The 23,114-nt window shown below is 41.1% G+C and overlaps 1 protein-coding gene across 6 annotated transcripts in view; it reads right to left on the bottom strand.

Moving 5' to 3' along the window:
- Positions 1–12,687: 12,687 nt before the first annotated feature.
- ULK2 (unc-51 like autophagy activating kinase 2) overlaps positions 12,688–23,114 on the bottom strand; it is a 178,814-nt gene continuing 168,387 nt past the window's right edge. For 3 of the 6 annotated variants that reach the window (XM_064279349.1, XM_064279351.1, XM_064279350.1), the window contains 2 exons: positions 20,737–20,872; positions 17,071–19,425 (listed from right to left, as the gene is read on the bottom strand). In XM_064279349.1, the coding sequence (XP_064135419.1) occupies positions 19,367–19,425; positions 20,737–20,872 (195 nt within the window). In that variant the 3' untranslated portion in view covers positions 17,071–19,366. Of the gene's footprint in view, positions 15,536–15,754; positions 16,002–17,070; positions 19,426–19,488; positions 19,633–20,736; positions 20,873–23,114 lie in introns of those variants that run through there. The other 3 variants (XR_010321043.1, XM_064279347.1, XM_064279348.1) reach the window with 3 other exon arrangements.

Below are 23,114 nucleotides of genomic sequence, written 5' to 3'. Positions count from 1 at the left end.
TATAGTGTCCTTCCTTATCCTTTGTCATGGATTTAACTTTAAAGTCTATTTTGTCAGAAATTAATATTGTCACTCCTGCTCTTTTTTGCTTGTTGTTTGCTTGATATGTTTTTTCTATCCTTTGAGTTTTAGTTTGTTTGTCTCTTTAAGTCTAAGGTGTGTCTCTTTTAGGTAGCATATAGTCAGGTCGTGTTTTTTTATCCATTCTGCCTCTGTTTCTTTACTGGCGCATTTAAACCATTTACATTCTGCGTAATTATGGATAGGTATGAGTTTAGTGCTGTCATTTTGATGCCTTTTGTGTGTGTGTTGTTGACAGTTCCTTTTTTCCTCTCAAGTTTTTGTGCTGAGTAGTTTTCCTTCATATGTTGTCTTTTCCTCTTTTTCATTGTTGTTAATTTTGTTTTTGCTGAGTAGTTACGTTTTTCTCGTATTTTATTTTGTGGTGTAGGACTGTTGTTCTCCTTTTGGCTGCCTTATTATTTATCCCTGTTTTTCTAAGTTTAAACCAAACTTTTATCTCACTATATCACCTTGACTTCCTCTTCATATGAAAGATCTATGACTAATTTTTTTAGACCCTCGTTATTGATTTAGTGTTATCATCTTTTACATAATGATGTTTCTGTTTCCCTGTTTTGAGTGTTTTTTTTTTAATAACTTTTATTAAGCTTCAAGTGAACGTTTACAAATCCAATCAGTTTGTCACATATAAGTTTACATACATCTCACTCCCTACTCCCACTTGCTCTCCCCCTCTTGAGTCAGCCCTTTCAGTCTCTCCTTTCTTGACAATTTTGCCGGCTTCCCTCTCTCTCTATCCTCCCATCCCCCCTCCAGACAAGAGTTGCCAACACAATCTCAAGTGTCCACCTGATATAATTAGCTCACTCTTCATCAGCGTCTCTCTCCCACCCGCTGACCAGTCCCTTTCATGTCTGATGAATTGTCCTCGGGGATGGTTCCTGTCCTGTGTCAACAGAAGGTCTGGGGAGCATGGCCGCCTGGATTCCTCTAGTCTCAGTCAGACCATTAAGTATGGTCTCTTTATGAGAATTTGGGGTCTGCATCCCACTGATCTCCTGCTCCCTCAGGGGTCCTCTGCTGTGCTCCCTGTCAGGGCAGTCATCGATTGTGGCCGGGCACCAACTAGTTCTTCTGGTCTCAGGATGATGTAGGTCTCTGGTTCATGTGGCCCTTTCTGTCTCTTGGGCTCTTAGTTGTCGTGTGGCCTTGGTGTTCTTCATTTTCCTTTGCTCCAGGTGGGTTGAGACCAATTGATGCATCTTAGATGGCCGCTTGTTAGCATTTAAGACCCCAGACGCCATATTTCAAAGTGGGATGCAGAATGATTTCATAATAGAATTATTTTGCCAATTGACTTAGAAGTCCCTGCAAACCATGTTCCCCAGACCCCCGCGCTTGCTCCGCTGACCTTTGAAGCATTCATTTTATCCTGGAAACTTCTTTGCTTTTGGTGCAGTCCAATTGAGCTGACCTTCCATGTATTGAGTGTTGTCTTTCCCTTCACCTAAAGCAGTTCTTATCTACTGATTAATCAATAAAAAACCCTCTCCCACCCTCCCTCCCTCCCCCCCTTGTAACCACAAAAGTATGTGTTCTTCTCAGGTTTACTATTTCTCAAGATCTTATAATAGTGGTCTTATACAATATTCGTCCTTTTGCCTCTGACTAATTTCGCTCAGCATAATGCCTTCCAGGTTCCTCCATGTTATGAAATGTTTCACAGATTCGTCACTGTTCTTTATCGATGCGTAGTATTCCATTGTGTGAATATACCACAATTTATTTACCCATTCATCCGTTGATGGACACCTTGGTTGCTTCCAACTTTTTGCTATTGTAAACAGAGCTGCAATAAACATGGGTGTGCATATATCTGTTTGTATGAAGGCTCTTATATCTCTAGGGTATATTCCGAGGAGTGGGATTTCTGGGTTGTATGGTAGTTCTATTTCTAACTGTTTAAGATAACGCCAGATAGATTTCCAAAGTGGTTGTACCATTTTACATTCCCACCAGCAGTGTATGAGAGTTCCAATCTCTCCGCAGCCTCTCCAACATTTATTATTTTGTGTTTTTTGGATTAATGCCAGCCTTGCTGGTGTGAGATGGAATCTCATCGTAGTTTTAATTTGCATTTCTCTAATGGCTAATGATCGAGAGCATTTTCTCATGTATCTGTTGGCTGCCTGAATATCTTCTTTAGTGAAATGTGTGTTCATATCCTTTGCCCACTTCTTGATTGGGTTGTTTGTCTTTTTGTCGTTGAGTTTTGACAGAATCATGTAGATTTTAGAGATCAGGCGCTGGTCGGAGATGTCATAGCTGAAAATTCTTTCCCAGTCTGTAGGTGGTCTTTTTACTCTTTTGGAGAAGTCTTTAGATGAGCATAGGTGTTTGATTTTTAGGAGCTCCCAGTTATCGGGTTTCTTTTCATCATTTTTGGTAATGTTTTGTATTCTGTTTATACCTTGCATTAGGGCTCCTAGGGTTGTCCCTATTTTTTCTTCCATGATCTTTATCGTTTTAGTCTTTATGTTTAGGTCTTTGATCCACTTGGAGTTAGTTTTTGTGCATGGTGTGAGGTATGGGTCCTGTTTCATTTTTTTGCAAATGGATGTCCAGTTATGCCAGCACCATTTGTTAAAAAGGCTATCTTTTCCCCAGTTAATTGACACTGGTCCTTTGTCAAATATCAGCTGCTCATACGTGGATGGATCTATGTCTGGGTTCTCAATTCTGTTCCATTGGTCTATGTGTCTGTTGTTGTACCAATACCAGGCTGTTTTGACTACTGTGGCTGTTTAATAGGTTCTGAAGTCGGGTAAGGTGAGGCCTCCCACTTTCTTCTTCTTTTTCAGTAATGCTTTGCTTATCTGGGGCTTCTTTCCCTTCCATATGAAATTGGTGATTTGTTTCTCTATCCCCTTAAAATATGACATTGGAATTTGGATCGGAAGTGCGTTAAATGTATGGATGGCTTTTGGTAGAATAGACATTTTTACTATGTTAAGTCTTCCTATCCATGAGCAAGGTATGTTTTTCCACTTAAGTATGTCCTTTTGAATTTCTTGTAGTAGAGCTTTGTAGTTTTCTTTGTATAGGTCTTTTACATCCTTGGTAAGATTTATTCCTAAGTATCTTATCTTCTTGGGGGCTACTGTGAATGGTATTGATTTGGTTATTTCCTCTTCGGTGTTCTTTTTGTTGATGTAGAGGAATCCAAGTGATTTTTGTATGTTTATTTTATAACCTGAGACTCTGCCAAACTCTTCTATTAGTTTCAGTAGTTTTCTGGAGGATTCCTTAGGGTTTTCTGTGTATATAATCATGTCATCTGCAAATAGTGATAACTTTACTTCTTCCTTGCCAATCCGGATACCTTTTATTTCTTTGTCTAGCCTAATTGCCCTGTCTAGGACTTCCAACACGATGTTGAATAAGAGCGGTGATAAAGGGCATCCTTGTCTGGTTCCCGTTCTCAAGGGAAATGCTTTCAGGTTCTCTCCATTTAGAGTGATATTGGCTGTTGGCTTTGCATAGATGCCCTTTATTATGTTGAGGAATTTTCCTTCAATTCCTATTTTGGTAAGAGTTTTTATCATGAATGGGTGTTGGACTTTGTCAAATGCCTTTTCTGCATCAATTGATAAGATCATGTGGTTTTTGTCTTTTGTTTTATTTATGTGATGGATTACATTAATGGTTTTTCTGATATTAAACCAGCCTTGCATACCTGGTATAAATCCCACTTGATCAGGGTGAATTATTTTTTTGATGTGTTGTTGGATTCTATTGGCTAGAATTTTGTTGAGGATTTTTGCATCAATGTTCATGAGGGATATAGGTCTATAATTTTCTTTTTTTGTAATGTTTTTACCTGGTTTTGGTATCAGGGAGATGGTGGCTTCATAGAATGAGTTGGGTAGTATTCCGTCCTTTTCTATGCTTTGAAATACCTTCAGTAGTAGTGGTGTTAACTCTTCTCTGAAAGTTTGGTAGAACTCTGCAGTGAAGCCGTCCGGGCCAGGGCTTTTTTTTGTTGGGAATTTTTGATTACCGTTTCAATCTCTTTTTTTGTTATGGGTCTATTTAGTTGTTCTACTTCTGAATGTGTTAGTTTAGGTAGGTAGTGTTTTTCCAGGAATTCATCCATTTCTCCTAGGTTTTCAAATTTGTTAGGTTTTTTTTTTTTTAATCTTGATTTATTTTTGTGATTTCCATATGTCTGTTGATACCTGGTTGCTCTGTCCTGTGTTCTAGTCTTGGGGTGCTATTTGATGTTCTTGATTTTCTAACCAAAGGGCTCCCCTTAGTATTTCTGGTACTTTGATTTGTTTTTTACAAATTCCCTAAACTTCTGTTTATCTGGAAATGGCCTAATTTTGCCTTCATATTTAAGAGACAGTTTTGGTGGATATATGATTCTTGGCTGGCAATTTTTTCCTTTAAGGCCTTATATATGTCATCCCATTGACTACTTGCCTGCATGGTTTCTCCTGAGTACTCCAAGCTTATTCTTACTGACTCTCCTTTTTAGGTGGCTTTTCATTTATCCCTAGCTGCTCTTAAAATTCTCTCCTTATCTTTCGTTTTGGCAAGTTTGATTATAATATGTCTTGGTGACTTTCTTTTGGGATCTACCTTGTGTGGGGTTCAACGAGCATCTTGAATAGATATCTTTCATGGCACCAGGGAAAGTTTCTGCCAGCAAATCTTCAACAATTCTCTCTGTATTTTCTGTTTTCCCTCCCTGTTCTGGTACTGCACTCAGTCATAGGTTATTTCTCTTGATAGAGTCTCACTTCATTCTTAGGGTTTTTTCATTTTTTTTTTAATTTATCTGATTTTTCCTCAAATATGTTGATGTCAAGTGATTTATCTTCAATCTCACTAATTCTGACTTCCGTTTCCTCAACTCTGCTGCTGTGAATTTCTATTGAATTGTCTAATTCTGAAATTTTATTGTTAACCTGAATTTCTGTTTGCTGTTTATGGATTCTTGCAGCCTATTAAATTTGTTATTATGTTCTTCTCTTTTCTTATGTTCCTCTAATGGTATGTCTGTGCATTCCTTGGCTTGTTCTGCGTTTTGCCTGATCTCCTTCCTGATCTCTTAAAGAGCTCTGTATATTAATCTTTTGTACTCTACCTCTGGCAGTTCCAGCAAGTTCTCTTCATCCAGAAGATTTCTTGATTGTTTTGGGAGCTTGCTGAAGCCATCATGGTCTGCCTCTTTACATGATTTGATATTGACTGTTGTCTCTGAGCCGTAAGTTATTGTATTAATTTATTTTATGTTTGCTGACTGTGTTCTAGCTTATTGCTTTGTTTTGTTTTGATATGCCCAAATAGGCTCCTCAAGTGAGCTTGATTATCAGTGCCTTTGACGATCTAACATCCTGTCACCAGGTGTTTAGAGCTGTTACTACATATATTGAACCCAGGTGTCTGTTTACTTTTCTTGTATGGATTCAGCTCAGATGACCAGGTATTCACCAAGTGCGTGATCAGTCTCTCACCTACAGTCTTAGATGAGCAGGGGTGATTGGTGTAGGTACAGGTATCTGGCTGCAGTATGGGGTTGTGCACTGAGCAAGGCAGGGGACTGACAACTGCCCCTGAGTGTCTGTGAGGAAAGCATGTCCCAGTTCCCTAGGGTGCTTAGGTGGGTGGGTATCAAAGTTAGACTATGTGCAGCCAATGCCGTTGGCTGTAAGGACTGGGAAGCATTACTTATCCTTGGATCCCTGTCGAAGGTGGCCAGGTGAAGCCACCAGTCCTCAGGCCCCTGATGTGGGTAGGTGAAGACCCTGCCTTCCCACCATATAGCTGAAACATTTGAAATTAGACGTCAAGTATTACCCTGTTGTACTGTGCTAATGAGGGCCTAAACTGTTGAAATGGGCCACACAGGTCTATGCAGGGGTGAAAGGCATTCAAAGTTCATGGACCGCTTCTGCCTGTGCTAGGCAAAGGAGTTGTTTCTGCCCTGAGTTCCCAGCTTAGGGGCACCGGCAGGTTATTTTTTCCCCATTTGTTAATTTGTCCCTTCTCCATGGCCAGGAGGATGGCTCAGTGCATGCAACATGTCCTACTTCCAGCCCAGGGAAAGCAGCTATTGCTAAAGCCAGCTCAGGACACTGTGCAGAGCAGGGAGGGATTAAATAGAAGGGAGCTTTTTTCAAAGGGGTGTTTTTTGGTACACACAGTAGATTAAACACAAGTATTTATCTTTTGCCAAGAGGGTCACTTTTCACTGATTCTGGAGGCATGAGTGAAGTCTCTGCAACTAGATCTCTCTCAATGTGGAAAATATGTCCCGAACACCACTGCTTGCCTAACTGCGTTTGTGCCAGTGGATCTGGTGTGCAGGGTGCCGGTTCCTGCTGGGTCAGGTCTGGCAACTGGTTGGTGCTTCTGAACTGTTTCTCCCTTCACCTGCTACTGTCTGATTCCTCAACTTTGCCTTTGATGTTCAGGGCTCCTAGATTGTCATATACAATCGATTCTCTTGTTTCTTGAGTCTTAGTTTTAAGAGGGACCACTGGAAGCATCTGACTACTCAGCCATCTTGGCCGACCTCCTTGCCTCTGGGGTCTTAAAAGCTAGCCAGCAGCCATCTAAGAGGCATCTATTGGTCCCAACCCACCTGGAGCAAAGGAGAATGAAAAACACCAAAGACACAAGGAAAATATTAGCCCAAGAAACAAAAAGGGCCACATAAACCAGAGACTCCATCAGCCTGAGACCAGAAGAACTAGATGGTGCCCAGCTACCACCAATGATTGCTCTGAGAGGGACCACAACAGAGAATCCCTGACGGAGCACAAAAAAAGTAGGGTACAGAACTCAAATTCTAGTAAAAAGACCAGACTTAATGGTCTGACTGAGACTGGAGGGACCCCAGAAGACATGGGCCCTGGACTCTGTTAACCCAGGACTAAAACCATTCCTGAAGCCAACTCTTCAGACAAAGATTAGACTGGACTATAAGATATAAAATGATATTCATGAACAGTGTGGTTCTTAGCTCAAGTATATACATGAGACTAAATGGGCAGCTCCGGTTTGGAGGTGAGATGAGAAGTCAGAAAGGGACAAAAGGTGGTTGAACAGACATGGGAAATTGGAAGTGGAAAGGAGGAAGTGTGCGGACATGTTACAGGGATGGCAACTAGGGTCCCATAATAATGTATGTACAAATTTTTGTATGAGCTGTAAACTTTCACTTAAAGCACAATTAAAAAAAAAAAAAGACGAACTCAGGCAATATTCTGTGACTTACAGGGTTTTCACTGACTTTCAGAAATATATTGCTTGGTCTTTCTTCCTAGTCTGTCTTGATCTGGAAGCTCCACTGAAAGCTGTCCACCATGAATGACCCCACCGGTCTTTGAAATACCAGTGGCATAGCTTCCACTGTCACAGCAACACATAATCCACCATGAGTATGAAAAACTGACAGACAAGCAGTGGATACATAGTGTAGACATACTGATACCTGGATCAGCTATAATTTAATTGTGTTTAGAATTTTCTAAAAACAGTCCTCTTCAGTACATTTTGTCTGGAAGTTCTATTTGCAAAGCTATTTCCTATCAAATTTGCAAGTGTTTGTCACAAATAAGAGAGGGATTTTTTTTTTTTTTTTTCTGTTAATGGTCCCAAAGCAGTAGTTACATCCACCTCTCTTTTAAGGAACTAATCACAGTTGCCATGTTGTATTTATCAAAATACTGTCTAAAGTGCACACTCCATGAGGGCAAGACCTCTTTGTTCACTGCTGTATCCCCAGTAGTTAGCATAGTGACAACCACACAGTAGATACTTAAACATTTTCAAATGCATGAGTGAAGCTGAGAAAAGAGCAGATTCAGAGCCAAACACCAGCATTCCTTGAAGTTTATTCATTAGCTTCTGGCATGGGAAACATCTCATAGGGGAGGGAATTCCTTCTCTAGATCCTTGCCTTGCAGTCTATCTCCTCACACCAGACCCCTCTTGTCTGAATTCTAGACCTTCTCCCCTAACTCCAATAAGCAGAACAACTTGTCATTTTTATTTTCTCTACCTGGTTTGTTGGAGGCCTTGCCTGTCTTACCCACAAAAGCCATTTAGGGCTATCCTCAGCGTTCCCATCCACTTCCCTGTTAAGAAGATGAAGGCCTCTAAGAGGCAAAAGAAAGAGCCCTGATGTTGTAATGGTTAAGTGCTTGGCTGTTAACCGAAAGGTTGGGGGTTCAAACCCACCCTGTGGCTCTGTGGAAGAAAGACCTGATTATCTGCTTCTGGAAAGATTACAGCCAAGAAAACCCTGTGAGACAGTCCTACTCTGTCGCATGGGGTTGCTCTGAGTTGAAAATTGACTCAATGACCACTCAACAACAGGAAGCAGAAGGGATAGCAGTCAGTTGGTGGTTTAAATTACCATGCCTCCCCCCTCAATTCAGGCTTCTGCCAAGCAGAAGAGTCCAACTGAACTATTTTAAGAGCAGCCCTTCCCTCCTGGGGGAGGCTCAGCTCAGAGTCCTCCTGGATTCTGTCTTTCCTGAGGGGCAGCCCCAGGAGGAGGTTCAGGGAATCTTTGGGACAAGAGAGCAGAGTTCCCTTGAGAGAATAGAGCATTCAGGGCTCATTTTACCGCTTCCCTTGGGAAAGGAGATGGCTTTTGGAATGCTCCCAGTCCCCGTACTGGGACAAGGTTAGTGCCAAGGGGCAGTCCTCAATGGCTGTGTCTGTGTGTGCTTGTGCACTTTACCTTAAGTTTTCCTTAGGCTCTCAAAGGGGTCCACGATGCTGATTCCAAAGAAGTTAAGAACACCTCACTAGAGGGTTTCTGTTTTTATTTTACCCTTTGGGGAGGAGTTCCCTAATTGTACCTTCCGCCTCCCAGACTCCCCACCTTTCCCACACACGAGACACTGTCTTTTCTCAGGGCGCCATTCAGGAAGTATCCCTGCCCCGTTCCCAGAGCCCAGCCCCAGTTCCTAGCCCGCGGGGGCAGCCAGGGAGCGGCAGTGCTGGGGGTGGACGCCCTCTGTTGGCCTGAGGTGGGATGGCAGAGAGGCATGCAGAAGGTCACCAAGGGCTAGGGATGGGCACCCCCTGCCCCCTTTGCCGCTGCGCAAGGCCTGGAGTGAGGTGGAGACCGCGGTCAGTCCCGGGTTTTGGAGGCTGGAGAGTGGGGCGTGGTTGGGGAAGCTTCCCCATCTGAACAGGAATCCTCCCTGCTTGGGACTCACTGAGCTTCTGTTAAGCGGGATGGTGTAATTTGCGAGCAGATACAGATGATGATGCTTGCACATGATGAACATAATTAACGTCAGAACATTAATGGCACTGAATTGTACATGTGAATAGCGTTAAAATGTCAAAATACTTTGTAACATGTATATTTACCATTATTAAAAAAAACCCTTCCCCCGATTTTTGGCATCTTTTGATGATGCGTACTTTCACAAATAACTTCAGTGACAAGTTGGTTTTGTTTTATATCCAGTAACCTCTGATGGTTAAGAGCTTGGCTGCTAACCAAAAGGTTGGCAGTTCCAACCCAGAAGCCACTCCTTGGAAACACTCTGGGGGAGTTCTACTCTGTCCTATAGGGTTGCTCTGGCAACCCTATGGCAACAGGTTTGGTTCTCTGGTTAACCTCTAAATAGGGAGTCCCTGAGTAGTGCAAACAGTTAAGCACTCAACCATTAGCCAAAACGTTGGCAGTTTGAACCCACCGAGAGGCACCTCAGAAGAGAGGTCTGGTGATCTGCTTCTGAAAGATCACAGAACTGTTACTAGGTGGTGGCTATAACGAATTTACTCACAATTTAGGAGGCTAGAAGTCCAAACGCAGGGCATAAGCTCTAGGGGAAGGCTCCTTCTGTTGGCTCTAGGGGAAAATCCTTGTCTTAACTTCACTTTGGTTGCTTGGTGAACTCCACATACCAAAAAAAAAAAAGAAAAAAACCACCAAAAAAACCCATTGCCATCAAGCCGATTCCAACTCAAAGTGACCCTATAGGACATAGAACTGCCTCATAGGGTTACCAAGGCTGTAAATCTTTTTGGATGCAGACTGCCTGCCACATCTTTGTCCTGTGAAGCAGCTGGTAGGTTTGAACCACATCTTGGTTAGCAGCCAAGCACTTAACCACCACATCACCAGGGCTTCAAATTCCACATAGCATCTCTTTTCCCCATTTCTACTGTCTGTGTGTCGAATCTGCTCTTTTGTATCTCCAAAGTGATTAGGCTTAAGACACACTCTATACCAACATAGCCTCATTAACATGCTACAACATTAACCTTGAAAACATTATGCTAAGTGAAATAAGTCAGTCACAAAAGGACAAATAGTGTATGATCCCACTTATTTGAAACATCTAAAACATATATAGGCCTAAAGGAGCCTTGTGGTGCAATGGTTAAGCTCACAGCTGTTAAATGCAAGGTTGGTGGTTCAAGCCCGTCCAGCCACTCCCCAGGAGAAAGACCTGGTATTTCTGTTACAGCAGCAGTAAAAAACAAAGACATCTTCTCGTAATTTTTTTTTTTGTGGGGAAAATGTTCTTTGCACACTGCCTAGCACCTAGCAAGTACACAATAATGGTGGTAGTTTTGTGTTTTTACTAAAAATAAAGCTAGGTAGGTCTCTTCCTGGCTGGTCTTCATGCCCCTGTTCAGCAACTGGAGCTCTTCTCACTGCTAAATGTAGCATTCATTCATGACAGAATGCCAAGGGAATCTGCCCTTGGACCCTTGCCTCATCTCAGGAGGCTATGCGGATGTGGTGTTTTTGTAAAGCAAGTTCCAGTGCCTTTTGGTGTCGTGCTGACAAAGAAAAATTGGGCCAGCACTCTGATTGTCCTGTCAACATTTCAGCTGTTTTTTTAAAAAATAAATTTGTTTTAATTCTTTTGTGTATGTAAATTAAAGCAAGTAATTTTCTTGGGGGCCACAGGTCTTGGGACCCCCATGCCCACATACTATGCCTGAGGTAGCCCTACTCCTGGAAGCCAGTTCCCCACCTTGGTGCCTTCTATGGCCCTATGAAGAGCAGACATTTTCTGTCTGGGGTCTTAAAAGCTAGCAAGCAGCCACCTAAGATGCATCAACTGGTCCCAAACCACCTGGAGCAAAGGAGAATGAAGAACACCAAAGAAAGACACAGGGAAAATTTGAGCCCAAGAGAGAGAAAGGACCACATAAACCAGAGACTGCATCAGTCTGAGACCAGAAGAACTACATGGTTCCTGGCTACCACTAATGACTGTCCTGACAGGAACACATACATCAGAGAGTCCCTGATGGAGCAAGAGAAAAGTGGGGTACAGAACTCAAATTCTAGTAAAAAGACCAGATTTGATGGTCTGAGACTGGAGGGACACCAGAAAACATGGCCCATGGGCTGTTGGCCCAGAACTAAAACCATTCTCGAAGCCAACTCTTCAAAGATTAGGCTGGACTAACGGACAAAAAATGATCCTGACCAAAAGTGTGCTTCTTGGCTCAAGTACACTAAACGGGCAACTCCTTTCTGGAGGCAAGATGAGAAGGCAGAAGGGGACATGAGCTGGTTGAATGGACACGGAAGATACCAGGTGGAAAGGAAGAGTGTGCTGTTACATTGTAGGGAGGGCAACTAGGGTTACATAACAATGTGTGTATAAGTTTTTGTATGAGAAACTTACCCGAATTGTAAACTTTCACTTGAAGCACACACACACAAAAAGAGTATTTTCATGATTGTTATTCAGAGGTGGTGGTTGTTGTCAGTTGCCCTGAAGTTAATTCCAACTCACAGTGACCCCATGTAAACTATGGAGCAGAGTAAACTATGCTCCATAGGGTTTTCAAGGCTGTGACCTTTGAGGAGCAGATCATCGGGCCTGTCTTGCGAGTCCATACTCCCTCCCCACACATACACCATGGCCAATTCCAGGACTGACCACGCTCTCCACCTCACTCCAGGCAGCAGGCAGGTAAAGGGGTGGTGACTGGGCGCACACAGCCTGAGCCTGGCACCCTGCTGTGCGCCCCACAGCCCTCCCACCTCTGGCCCACCGCAATCGCTCCCAGCACTCTCGTCCCGAGCGTCATGATTGGCCAAGGATTGGTGCTGGGCTGCAGGAATGGGGCAGGAATGCTTCCTGCAGGGTGCCCTGACAAAGGAAGGTGTCTTGTGTTTGGGGGAGTCTGGCAGGTGGAGCACTCTGAAAACTCCCTACTGTGCCGTCGGAGTTTATATTTGGCACAGATGGCCATTTTAATTTGTTGTCAGAAAGGTTTTTCACCTGGCACGGACATTAATTTTTAGGTAATATTTAACAGTTCCCACTTTTGGTCAATTTTTCCAACTTATATTGGAAGTCTGACCAACTAGAACTTTGGTCACTACCTCATATAGTTGCTTTTGATCATTTCTCTTAAGTTTTTAATTTTATAATCTTAATTGGATTGATGTTAGTTCTTTGGTCTAGCAAAGTCTTATTTGGAAATCTTGGTGGCTGCACAGTTACATTTAAGACTTTGGAGGTCTGTGGGAAAGAAAAGGTGTTGCTTTTTTTTTTTTTTTAACTGAGTACAAGGGGCCAAATTGGTACTTACAGTTTGGGCTCACCATATTAGCAACTATCATGCCAATTTTTTGTTGTTTATGTAATTGAAGGATTTGTTGAGCTACTGGGGAAGGGAATAAGTATGGTGTATAATAGTTTAAAAATTAAATTAGTATAAAGTGAAAATATACATCATAACAATAAGTAAAGCATGATTATTTTAATAACATTTTCTTTAAAATATATTAAGCTATGACTGAAGTCTAGGAATGGGTCTATTGAAAAGTTTGGGCTTATCTAATTTGACGAATTACTTGTAATTGTTTTTTAAGTATATTGAAATTGTTGGTTGCTTGTTGAGGCCGGTTTATGTAAAAACACTGGTCATGAACTACATAGCACATGCTCTGCCTTATTGGGCCGTGAGGGTATTTAAAATTGTATGCTTTGTAAGACTGCAGAAGAAAAATGATCCTTTTTAAAGACACTTAAGTGTTGAAAATAGAATTAAAACTTCATTTTATAACCTTAGATATGTTTATGACTTTTCCTTTAATTATAGGTTTTTAATTAGGGGAAAATATGATAGAATGAAATTTGGTACTGTGGTAAACTAAAAGGCTTTTTATTACATCTCTTCTTCTGGGAGGCAGGGGATAACCTGATGTACAAAAGAACCAATTAGTAACCTGACTAGCACCGAGGGTAGGAGTATGGTCAAGGAAGATATTAAAAAGCCAAGATTACACTGTTTTGACTGATTGAGAGGCAAGCTTTTGGAAATTTTATTTCCATATTGGAAAAATAACAGTTTTGGCTGAAGAACTAGTTAGGTTTTTGTCAAGTCTGCTATTGGTGGACAAGTGAACAGAATGACTAGTATGAGGGCAAAAGGGGGAACTTGGAGTAGAGGGAAGGATAAGAAGGGTGGTTGCTTAGACGGGAAAGAACCCCACAATAATTATTAAAATTGTTATCAAAGCCAAGGAAGGCACGGGGAAACCCATGGAGTCTTGGGTCTACTTCTGTGGCGTCATCTATAGCTGCTTCCCGAAAGACACAAAGGTGCCAGGGAGGAAGTCATTCCATTGCCCACATGGATGACTTGGAAAAGCCCTTCTGGAGATGGGCCCACGCCCACCCCACTACCTTCCTCCTCATCCTCTCCACTGAACTCTATGCCGGGCAGGTCCTCGTTGAGAACGTGAGGCTGCACAGCCTCAACAGGAACAGCCTAAGAAAAGGACAAACCCAAACCAAACCAAACCCATTGCCCTCAAGTTGATTCTGACTCATAGTGACCCTACAGGACAGAGCAGAGCTGCTCCACAGAGTTTCCAAGGAACGCCTGGCAGATTCGAACTGCTGACCTTTTGGTCAGGAGCCGTAGCTCTTAACCACTACACCACCAGGGTTTCCAAAACCAAACCCGCTGCCATCAAGTAGATTTTGACCCATAGTGGCCCTAAAGAAAAGGACACTCATTGAGAAAAGAACTATGTCTATTGCCACCAGAGAGAGAACTGGTCCCAAAAGTTGTAAAGGGTCCCCTTGGCAAACCTGGAATTTAGGTTCCTCCCATCTTATACCTAAAAATTCCCCACTGCTTAATCTCAATGCAAAACAATAAAGACAACACAGAAAAACTGGAAACAGGAAAACTTTATTAACATGTCACAGAATCCCTTTTCAGTGGGAAACTCAAGAGTGATTTCTGAAACCTCCAGTTCAGTCCCAAGTGGGGCTGCACAGAGCTCTTTAACCTCACTTGCTTCTTGAAATTCTGCTGCCATCTGTGAAGCAGCAGATGGTCCAGCAGGGGATATTTGGGTACCAATGGCATAAAGCTCTTCTTTCCTTCCCCTCTTCCTGTATATCATCAGAAAGGAAGCCTTAAAAAGCCATGGTAGTGAGCGTCTGAGATTTGCTAAGGGTGAGCTGCCTGGGGATTTAGGTCTGGGCCGTAGGCACATCCTGTGGAGTGGTGATGCTCACTGCACTTGGAGCTCCCACCCAGCAGACTGGGAGTCCAGCCCCTGACAGTGGTCTGCTTCTGTCACTACCTAGCTGTGTGACCTTTCTCTTGGGGAAATTACTCTCTAAGTCTGTTTTTCCATCTGTACAATGGGGCAAGCAAGGGTTGGTGTGAGTCAAATGAAGTAATAAATAATAGACTGAAGCAAACATTTAATTAAAACAGCCATATTAAAATAGCAACCTAAAGAATGTCTGAAAGCAGAGTACAACTTTTACTTAAAAACTGTGTCCTTTCACCAGCTGCCCCAAAGAAATTATCCTTCACTCCTTCCTGTCTCCCCCATCCCCTAAAAGCAAAAACAGCAAGGAACTGCAGATGGGCAACTTCCACAACAGCTATTATATGTGCCAGGTGCTGTTCAGAGAACTTCGCACTTAATAATTTATTTAATTTTTACCACAACTCTATGAGATTTAGTAGATATCTAATATTAATACATATTTAATATTTAATAGACTTATTTAGAAGACCTCTGAGATCTAGTTCCCCCATTTTACAGTTTGGAAAGGTTAGGTCACTTGCCCAAGGACACACAAAGATCACCGGTCTGCCTCCGGAGCTCACGCTATTAACTGTTAAGCTACACTGCTAATTTAGTTGCAGAAATCCCAAAGTAGGTATAGAACAAGTGTCCAAGCTGGCACTTCCTAATGACAGAAACTCTCAAAGAGCAGGAAGGGACTCTAAACTACACAGCCCTGAGATGGTGCTCCATGGGGGGCCTTTCCCAGATACCCTCGCCTGCCAGGAAAGGCCAACCTGTACCTCACACCTATGCAGACTTCGGAAGAGCATCCAGGCCAAAAGGTGAAAGGAAACTAATTCTGACCATCTGGGCCTCCTCATGCCCAGGCTTAGTCATTTCCACAGCCTCTCTGCTGGCTCCATGTCCACTCCCAGCAGGCACCATGGAGGGCTGTTAAAAGAGAACACATTAAACAACAAAAATGATCTTTAAGATACATTAAAAACTGGGTTGAAAAGAGCGCTTCATGTGAAAAGGGGAGAACCTATAGGTTGATTACACCTGCCAAGAGAAGTGACATGGCCTCATTGACCACGTGTGCCTCTGGGGCTCTGCGGTGCCCAGATCCTCCCTGTGGCTGTCTCTCCCACCCAGCCTCTGCTGGCTCACCTGCGTAAGTTCACGTTGCTGGCAGGTTCTGTCTCCGTTCTCATCTCTAGTGTGGTTTGATCGCTGAATTCACATAGGTCCTTTATTGGTGGGGCTTTGCCTCTTCCATAAATGCTGAGATTTCAGGGACTGTTGTCCTGAAGTGCAGTACTTTTCTACGTGGACAGTTTCTGATGTGTTTTCCTCTGATTCAGGTGCAGAAAATACCATCTTGACCCATCCCCCAAAGAAGGTGTTCTCACGAGGGCTTTGATATACAAAGATGAGACTCGGTTAGGACCTAAGAACTTCTGTAGCTACAGACTCAGGGTCCAGGACCCAGAAGTAGATTGTCTAAGGAGTCTAGAGGTGGGCACAGATGTTTCTAAGATGCACCTATCAACAGTTTTAAGTTCTCTGACCAGTAGCTACTCCATGACAAGTGCATCAGCAGGCAATCCTGCTAGAGAAATATTGATCAACCTTGCTTTATTTCAAAAGAATTCCAGAAAGACTGCTTACAGAAACCAAAAAAAGGGGGGCATAAATTAAAAGTAGGAGTAGCCTTCCTATAAAGCCTGGGCTCAAACCACTTATACTGCCTCAGGACTTTTCAGATACCTGAATAAGTAGACTACAGGTATTTTTATCAGTCTTCTCTGAATATTGTTTCTCTCAACTAAATTTTTATCAAAATTGGGCAGAATTTTCAAACTTGATATTCCCAGACAAGCACCAGGAAAGCAGCTACTCTAAACTGTCAGTAGAGTACAGAAAAGAAAGCCTTAGCAGATGGGTGAGCTGGAAGGAGGGATACTATCCTCCTCTGGATTGAGGAAATCATAAGGATGGCAGCTCCAGACCACACCACCTTCATATAGAATGGAGGCATGAGAAATCAGGACATCGTAAATGCGTAGGTTTGGGGCACCCACTCCATGCCCTCATGTCCACTGTGTCCAACTCAAATTTCTCCTTATTATCCTGTGGAGACTGAGGAGCCTACCCTAACAATAAGCCCCTCTCCTAGCTCTAATACCATGACTTTAGTAAGAGCAGAACAATTCTTGCTCTCGTTATTCTTCTTGGTGGGGAGATGGGAAAAAGGGACTATGGGAAATGACTATTTAGAGCACAAGCCCTCAAGCCCAATAAAGGCTAAAACAAATCCTTACAGCAGAAATAGCCAGTGAGCAAATTCACTGATTATTCCTCTATTTACATTTGTATGCTCAATAATTTGCTAGGTTATGGCTTGAATACAGACGTCAATCCATGAATGTGTGCACTGGTCCGTTTTCATTTTAAGAAAGATATAAAATTTAAAAATACTCATGGAAGCATAAAGCATTTGTTTATTATTGCTATAATCAAGGCAAAATCTCTTCAAACAATTAGCCTTGATAAGGGAAGTATAATCAGAACCATTATCCATGACTTTACAATTTGTTCTTCCCTGCTGTTTAGACATAACTGTTTCACACATACCATCTACCACAAGCGCTTTATTACACAGAGGAAGAAAAATGAAATTGAAAGTCACAACACACAGCTTTAGCCACTTCTTTAGTTACCTGATACACTCTCTGAGCCTGTTTCATGTGTGTTAAAAAAACGGGGGGGGAGGAAGGGAGAAAATAAACCTACCCACATGGAGGAGCAACTGAGATAACACAGGTGATAACTGAGATAACAAATGAAACTGCACTGTAAACTCCGAAAAATTATACAAAATACATTATCATTAACAACAGTGTTTATAACCCCCTCCAAGGAGGGACAGGAATCCTCGCTCAACATTCATGCTCCTGGCAGCCTGCATGACAGTCTCCAAGAATCAAAACCTGGGGCAGGACAAAGGATATCAATGACCAAGTCTCCAAACTCACTGAAGAACTATCAGGGCTTGACAAGCCACTTAACATGGATTCAAATGTACCCTAGAAACACTTTGTCAGTTTTATTTTACCTTAATATACATTTGTACAGGCAATAATAAAAAGGCTATTACACAACAATTCAGTGAGTTTACCTAGTTTCAAGAATAATGCATGCAGTTACAAATTGAGAGGTAGAAACACTGTATTAAAGACCTAAAAATACAAACATCATACAAATAAATGTTCAAATTAACTGCTGGAATTTCATACAGATAAATAAGGTAAAAATTACATTACTGTGTCAAAGTAAAGTAAAAACCATGTTTGTTTTTTTATCAGTACACTAAAGTTAGATTAATGCCAAAGAACTTTCATGTAATTTGTTAGAGTTCAGGTTACAGTATCTGAAAGGATTAAAATAAAAGGATTAAAACTGGAGAATGGTTTATTCAAGTATTCAAGCAGGTAAGTAAAAGAAACAAAATAATATATAAAGTTGAAACATTTCTGGAAGGATGTTAACCGTCTGCATTCTCCATGACTAGATATTTGGTGAACTGTCAGGATTAACATGAAAAATACCCATAAGGTTGGAGAAAGCTGCCCATTTTCCTAAGAGAATATCAACTTCATTTTTCACTAACTTTATGTAGAAATACCACATCACTAACAAGCATTTAGGTCACCACTTTGTTTTGGCCCTATTAAAATTCTGGAGAATTCCTCTTGAGTATATGTGTTTTAACACTGCCCAAATAAACCTACCAGCCTTTAGTAAATTTAGAGGTCACAGCCATCAATGCACACTCTGCATGCACCATAAAAAATGCAACCAAAAGCAAACAACCAGCAACTCCAAACATTACAGAGAAAAACCTGTAGTTTTTGATGAATAGGTTAAAAGGAAAAAAAAAAAAAAATGCAAAGGTTTACATGAATACAGTTTTTTTTTTTCCAACCTTTAAAAGTCCACTAGAGATTATATTTGAATTATGGAAAGGGTGTATGTATACAATCAAGTAAAATATTTTAAGTAAGTCCATTGTGCTGCATTTATTTTTAAATTGCAAAATCCATTACACAGTTATTTTAATAAATTAGTGCAATATGAAATATTTTGGAAGATTAACATGTGGTCACATAAGAGCAAATTGAAGACTTCAAAATTTCTTCCTAGAGCCATTGTTTGCTTCTTCTTAAGCTGTTGCTTGCTGAGCTGTTTTAGGATATGTGCTAAGATTTAGACAAACTTACCCCAGATATCAAACTGCCTGGATGAGATGGAGATTATTTCAGTTTTACGCCTCAATAATTTTCTAGTAGTTTGAGACAGGCAAACTAAACAACTTGTCATCATTCTCATCCACATGGAATTCACACATTGCTCTAGTGAAGTGAGTGAAGGGTCACTCACTTTGTTGCATTCTTAGTTATCCTTAAGAATAACTGTACTGATAATTCTAGTTCTAAGGTACATTTATTTACCAGGTTCAAACTGAGAGCCAAGTGAACTATTCTTGCTTTACTTCCACAAAGAAAAAGGGAAGGGGTGACTTCTCCAATAAGGCAGATTTCCTACAAATGTGTAGTTCTGGGATTGTTTTTCCTTTTTGAAACCACTGCGTGTTCTTTGGTAGTCACCAGTTAAGAAACTACAGTTTCCTAGGGATAGGGCAACAGAACCCAAGCTAAACTCCCCAACGTATCACCTCACAATCCCACTGACTGGTCCACGGGGTAAGCCTGCTGCTGCTCACATCGTCACGGTGCTACAGCAGAGTGTTGACAATCTTCTTTCAATACTGGACTTATCTAGAAATAAAATAACAAAAATTAAATTCATAATAAAAATCACTTATATTTTCCAGACCAAGGAGAGAAGAACTAATGAACATCCTTTTGAAAATCACTCTACCTACCTCCTCCTGTCTGTTCTATCTTTGCCCCAAAGTTAACAGTCCTGAGTAATGTTTCTTCTTTCTGCCTGGGAATAGTTTAGGTATGGTTTCTAGCTTAGTGCTGCAAAGTGGTAAAATTTACATAAGCATGTCAAATAAAGAACAATTAGATTTTAATAGCTTCCTCACAATTGCAAGTAATTTTAGGATTGCCATCCCCTTGTGGCTATTCAAAAATGTAGTACACTACATACACTACACGGGATCCACCACCACCTGCTCAAGATTACTGGGTTTGTATTTGTTAAGTAATATTATCCTGGCATCCTATCAATGTCTACTCTGCTATCTATACCAAATCTCCAGTACATCAGGTCTATCTTCTCTAGTCACTAAGCCCATGAGGCTTAAAACAGTTGCATTTAATATTAAAAGCAAAGTGTTTCTACACACCCAAACACATGCTTACCAACTTAGTACTGCAGTGTAAGAATCTAAAGACTAGTGACAAAAGCCATCAGTGCTTTACATATATTACCTCTAATCCTCACAACAACTCTGCAAGGTAGCCTTTTTATTTTAATAATAACCTATGTGCTCTTTTTATCTTTTTAAAAAATTACTTCTTTGTTGTCATTGAGAATATACATAGCAGAACATACACTACTCAGTAACTTCTACATGTACAACTCAGTGACACTGAATAAATTCAAGTTGTGCCACCATTCTCACCCTCCTTTTAACACAAACTCACTGCCCCCTAAATTTCCTATCTACTCTTTTGAGTTCCTATTGTCATTTGATCCCATATAGATAGTTCTTAAAAACAGCACAATGCCCAAGGCAGACATTCTTTACTAATTAAGCTAAACTACTGTTTGGTTTAAAAATGACTTTATGGGATATTTTTGGCTTAATATTTAAAGATTATCTCAGGGCAATAGTTTCAGGTTCATCTAGCCTCAAAGGCTCTAGAAAGTCTGGAGCCTTTGAGGCTAGATAAACTTCCATGAGAATTTGAAATTTTCTACATTTTCCCCCTTTTGATCAGGATGCAAAGTAGGCTTTGTCATCATCCCCATCTTATAGGAGAAGGAAAAATTAAATAATTTGCTCAAGGTTGGAAGGCTCAGATTCAAACCTAGGCAGTGTGATTTCAAACTCTTTCTACTATACCTGTTGGAGACAAGTTAAGTAACAATCAATACACTATAAGCCAACTTACATTTATGTACATTTTCAATATCTGCAGGGTCCTGTAAAATCTTAGTTAGTCCTTCGAAAAGAAGGGCTGCCTTATGATAGCGATAAACAATATCTTCAGTCTGCTGAAACATCTCATCCAGGGCTGCAGACTGAACCTGGAGCCAGTCAACAAAAACGAGAAGATTCTCAACTTTTTTTAAGAAAACGGAAATTCATCTGAGCAATGTAGCTTTAAATGGAATATATCTAGAATTAACAGAAACTATGGAATTTTTATATTATTCATATGGAAACCCTGGTGGTGTGGTGGTTGAGAGCTACAGCTGCTAACCAAAACGTCAGCAGTTTGTATCTACCAGGTGCTCCCTGGAAACTCTATGGGGTAGTTCTACTGTGTCCTTAGGGTCGCTATGAGTTGGAATTGACTCGACGGCAATGGGTTTGGTTTTTTATATATGGAGACCCGGTAGTGCAACAGTTAAGTGCTTGCCTGCTAACCAAAAGGTTGGCCATTCAAACCCACCCAGCAGCTCTGCAGGAAAAAGACCTGGCGATCTGCTTCTGTAAAGATTACAGCCAAGAAAATCCTAAGGAATAGTTCTACTCTGTTACATGGGATCACTATGAGTCAGAATCAATTCAACAGCACCCAACAACAATGACCAATCTATATAAAAGATTCATCGGGATGATAGATACAAAGAAGTTTCTTGACAAAAGAGTTATTGTGTGTTTAAACATGGCCTTGCAGAGAACTCTGAGATTCATGGCTCAGAAAATTTATACTAGAGGCCTTCACTGGCTGTTCTGTGACTTCAGTAAAAAGTTTATTTTAAACATATACACTTTCACACTAGGGTAACCAAGCATTTCAATAATATAGATTTTGTTCCAATAATATAATTAAATGATGTTAAAAATCACTTATTGTCCTCTTTTCCTAGTTAAAGAATTTCCTTGTCTAGTCTTTTAATTCATTCACTCATTCATTCAAAAATATTTACAAAATGACAGGCACTGGGCACACAGTGAAGGCGAGTTCACAGTCTGGAGGGAGATAAAAAAAAAAAAACCCATTTTTTTCTAGCTGACCTTGATTCACAGTGACCCTAGAGAATAACTGCCCCATAGGCTTTCCAAGGAGCACCTGGTGGATTCGAACTGCTGATGTCTTGGTTAGCAGCTGTAGCTCTCAACCACCATACTCCCAGGGATTTTATGGAAGCAGACTGCCAGATCTTTCTCCCCTGGAGGGCTAGTGGGTTCAAACTGCCAACCTTTTGGTTAGCAGTCAAGAGCTTAACAACTGCGCCACCAGGGCTCCTTTGGAGGGAGATACAGGCACACAAAAATGAAAATTTAATTCCAGGAAATATGTGGTCCTATAATTTTTTTTTTTTTATAGGAAGAAGCAGCAGATGACACGGAGTTCCCAGGAGGGGCATCTAACCCACACTATGGAAGGAGGAGAAGATCAGGTAAGCCTGCAGGGGGTGTTGTTTAGGCACAAAAGTAGGAGTTAGTAAGGTGAAGACAGGAAGGGTAAGAGCTTTCTAGGAAGAAGGGACAGTTGTATTAGTCACAGGGTTAGAGGTATTTGAGAGTTTTTCCTAACAGCATTCTGATTTTTCCTTTGATCATTAAATGCCAGAACTGCCAGCAATGCAGCATCCTAACTTACTTGTTAACACGTCTGTCTCTTTCAAAAATTAATTTAAAGCTGCTTACAGTAAGGTAAACAAAATGGATACAGAAAACCAGAGCGATGAAAAGGAAGAAGAAATACATACCTAAAGGTAAGTGCTAATACCACAAAGCCTGCTAAACAACCAGGGCAAAGGAGGAGCTTACTAAAGTCACAGGGCTCTTATCAGAAAGGAAGGAAACTTCGTAATTCCCTATGAGATGACATTTTCCCAGACACAAAATTCTAAAAGAAATTTACCACATACAGTCTTAATTTGGTATAGAGTAATACAATGAGTATTACTCATGTTAATAGTGATACAAGTTTATCATTTTTGTCAACAGTTTATATTCCAAAGTTATTTTCATGTGACTTTATTATAATGACTTTCAAAAAAGACCACGGGTATAACAGTACATTTTAAAGAAGACAAACTTGGGAGGAATCTATTATGTTACTGTGGTATAAGTAAGATTGGCCAATAGTGGTTTTCCCCATCTCTTTAACAGTCTCTATTTTTATCTATGGAGTCCTGGTGGCACAGTGATTAAGAGCTTGGCTGCTAACCAAAAGGTCGGCAGTTTGAATCCACCAGCCGCTCCTTGGAAACCCTATGGGGCAGTTCTACTCTGTACTACAGGGTTGCTAAGAGTAAGAACTGACTCGATGGCAACAGGTTTTTTTTGGTTTATTTTTATCTATACTTCAGA

Source organism: Loxodonta africana, chromosome 2 (assembly GCF_030014295.1).
Source record: "Loxodonta africana isolate mLoxAfr1 chromosome 2, mLoxAfr1.hap2, whole genome shotgun sequence".
Taxonomy (NCBI): Eukaryota; Metazoa; Chordata; class Mammalia; order Proboscidea; family Elephantidae; genus Loxodonta; species Loxodonta africana.
Note: the sequence above shows the minus strand (reverse complement) of the source record. Positions and strands in the feature narration are given on the sequence as shown.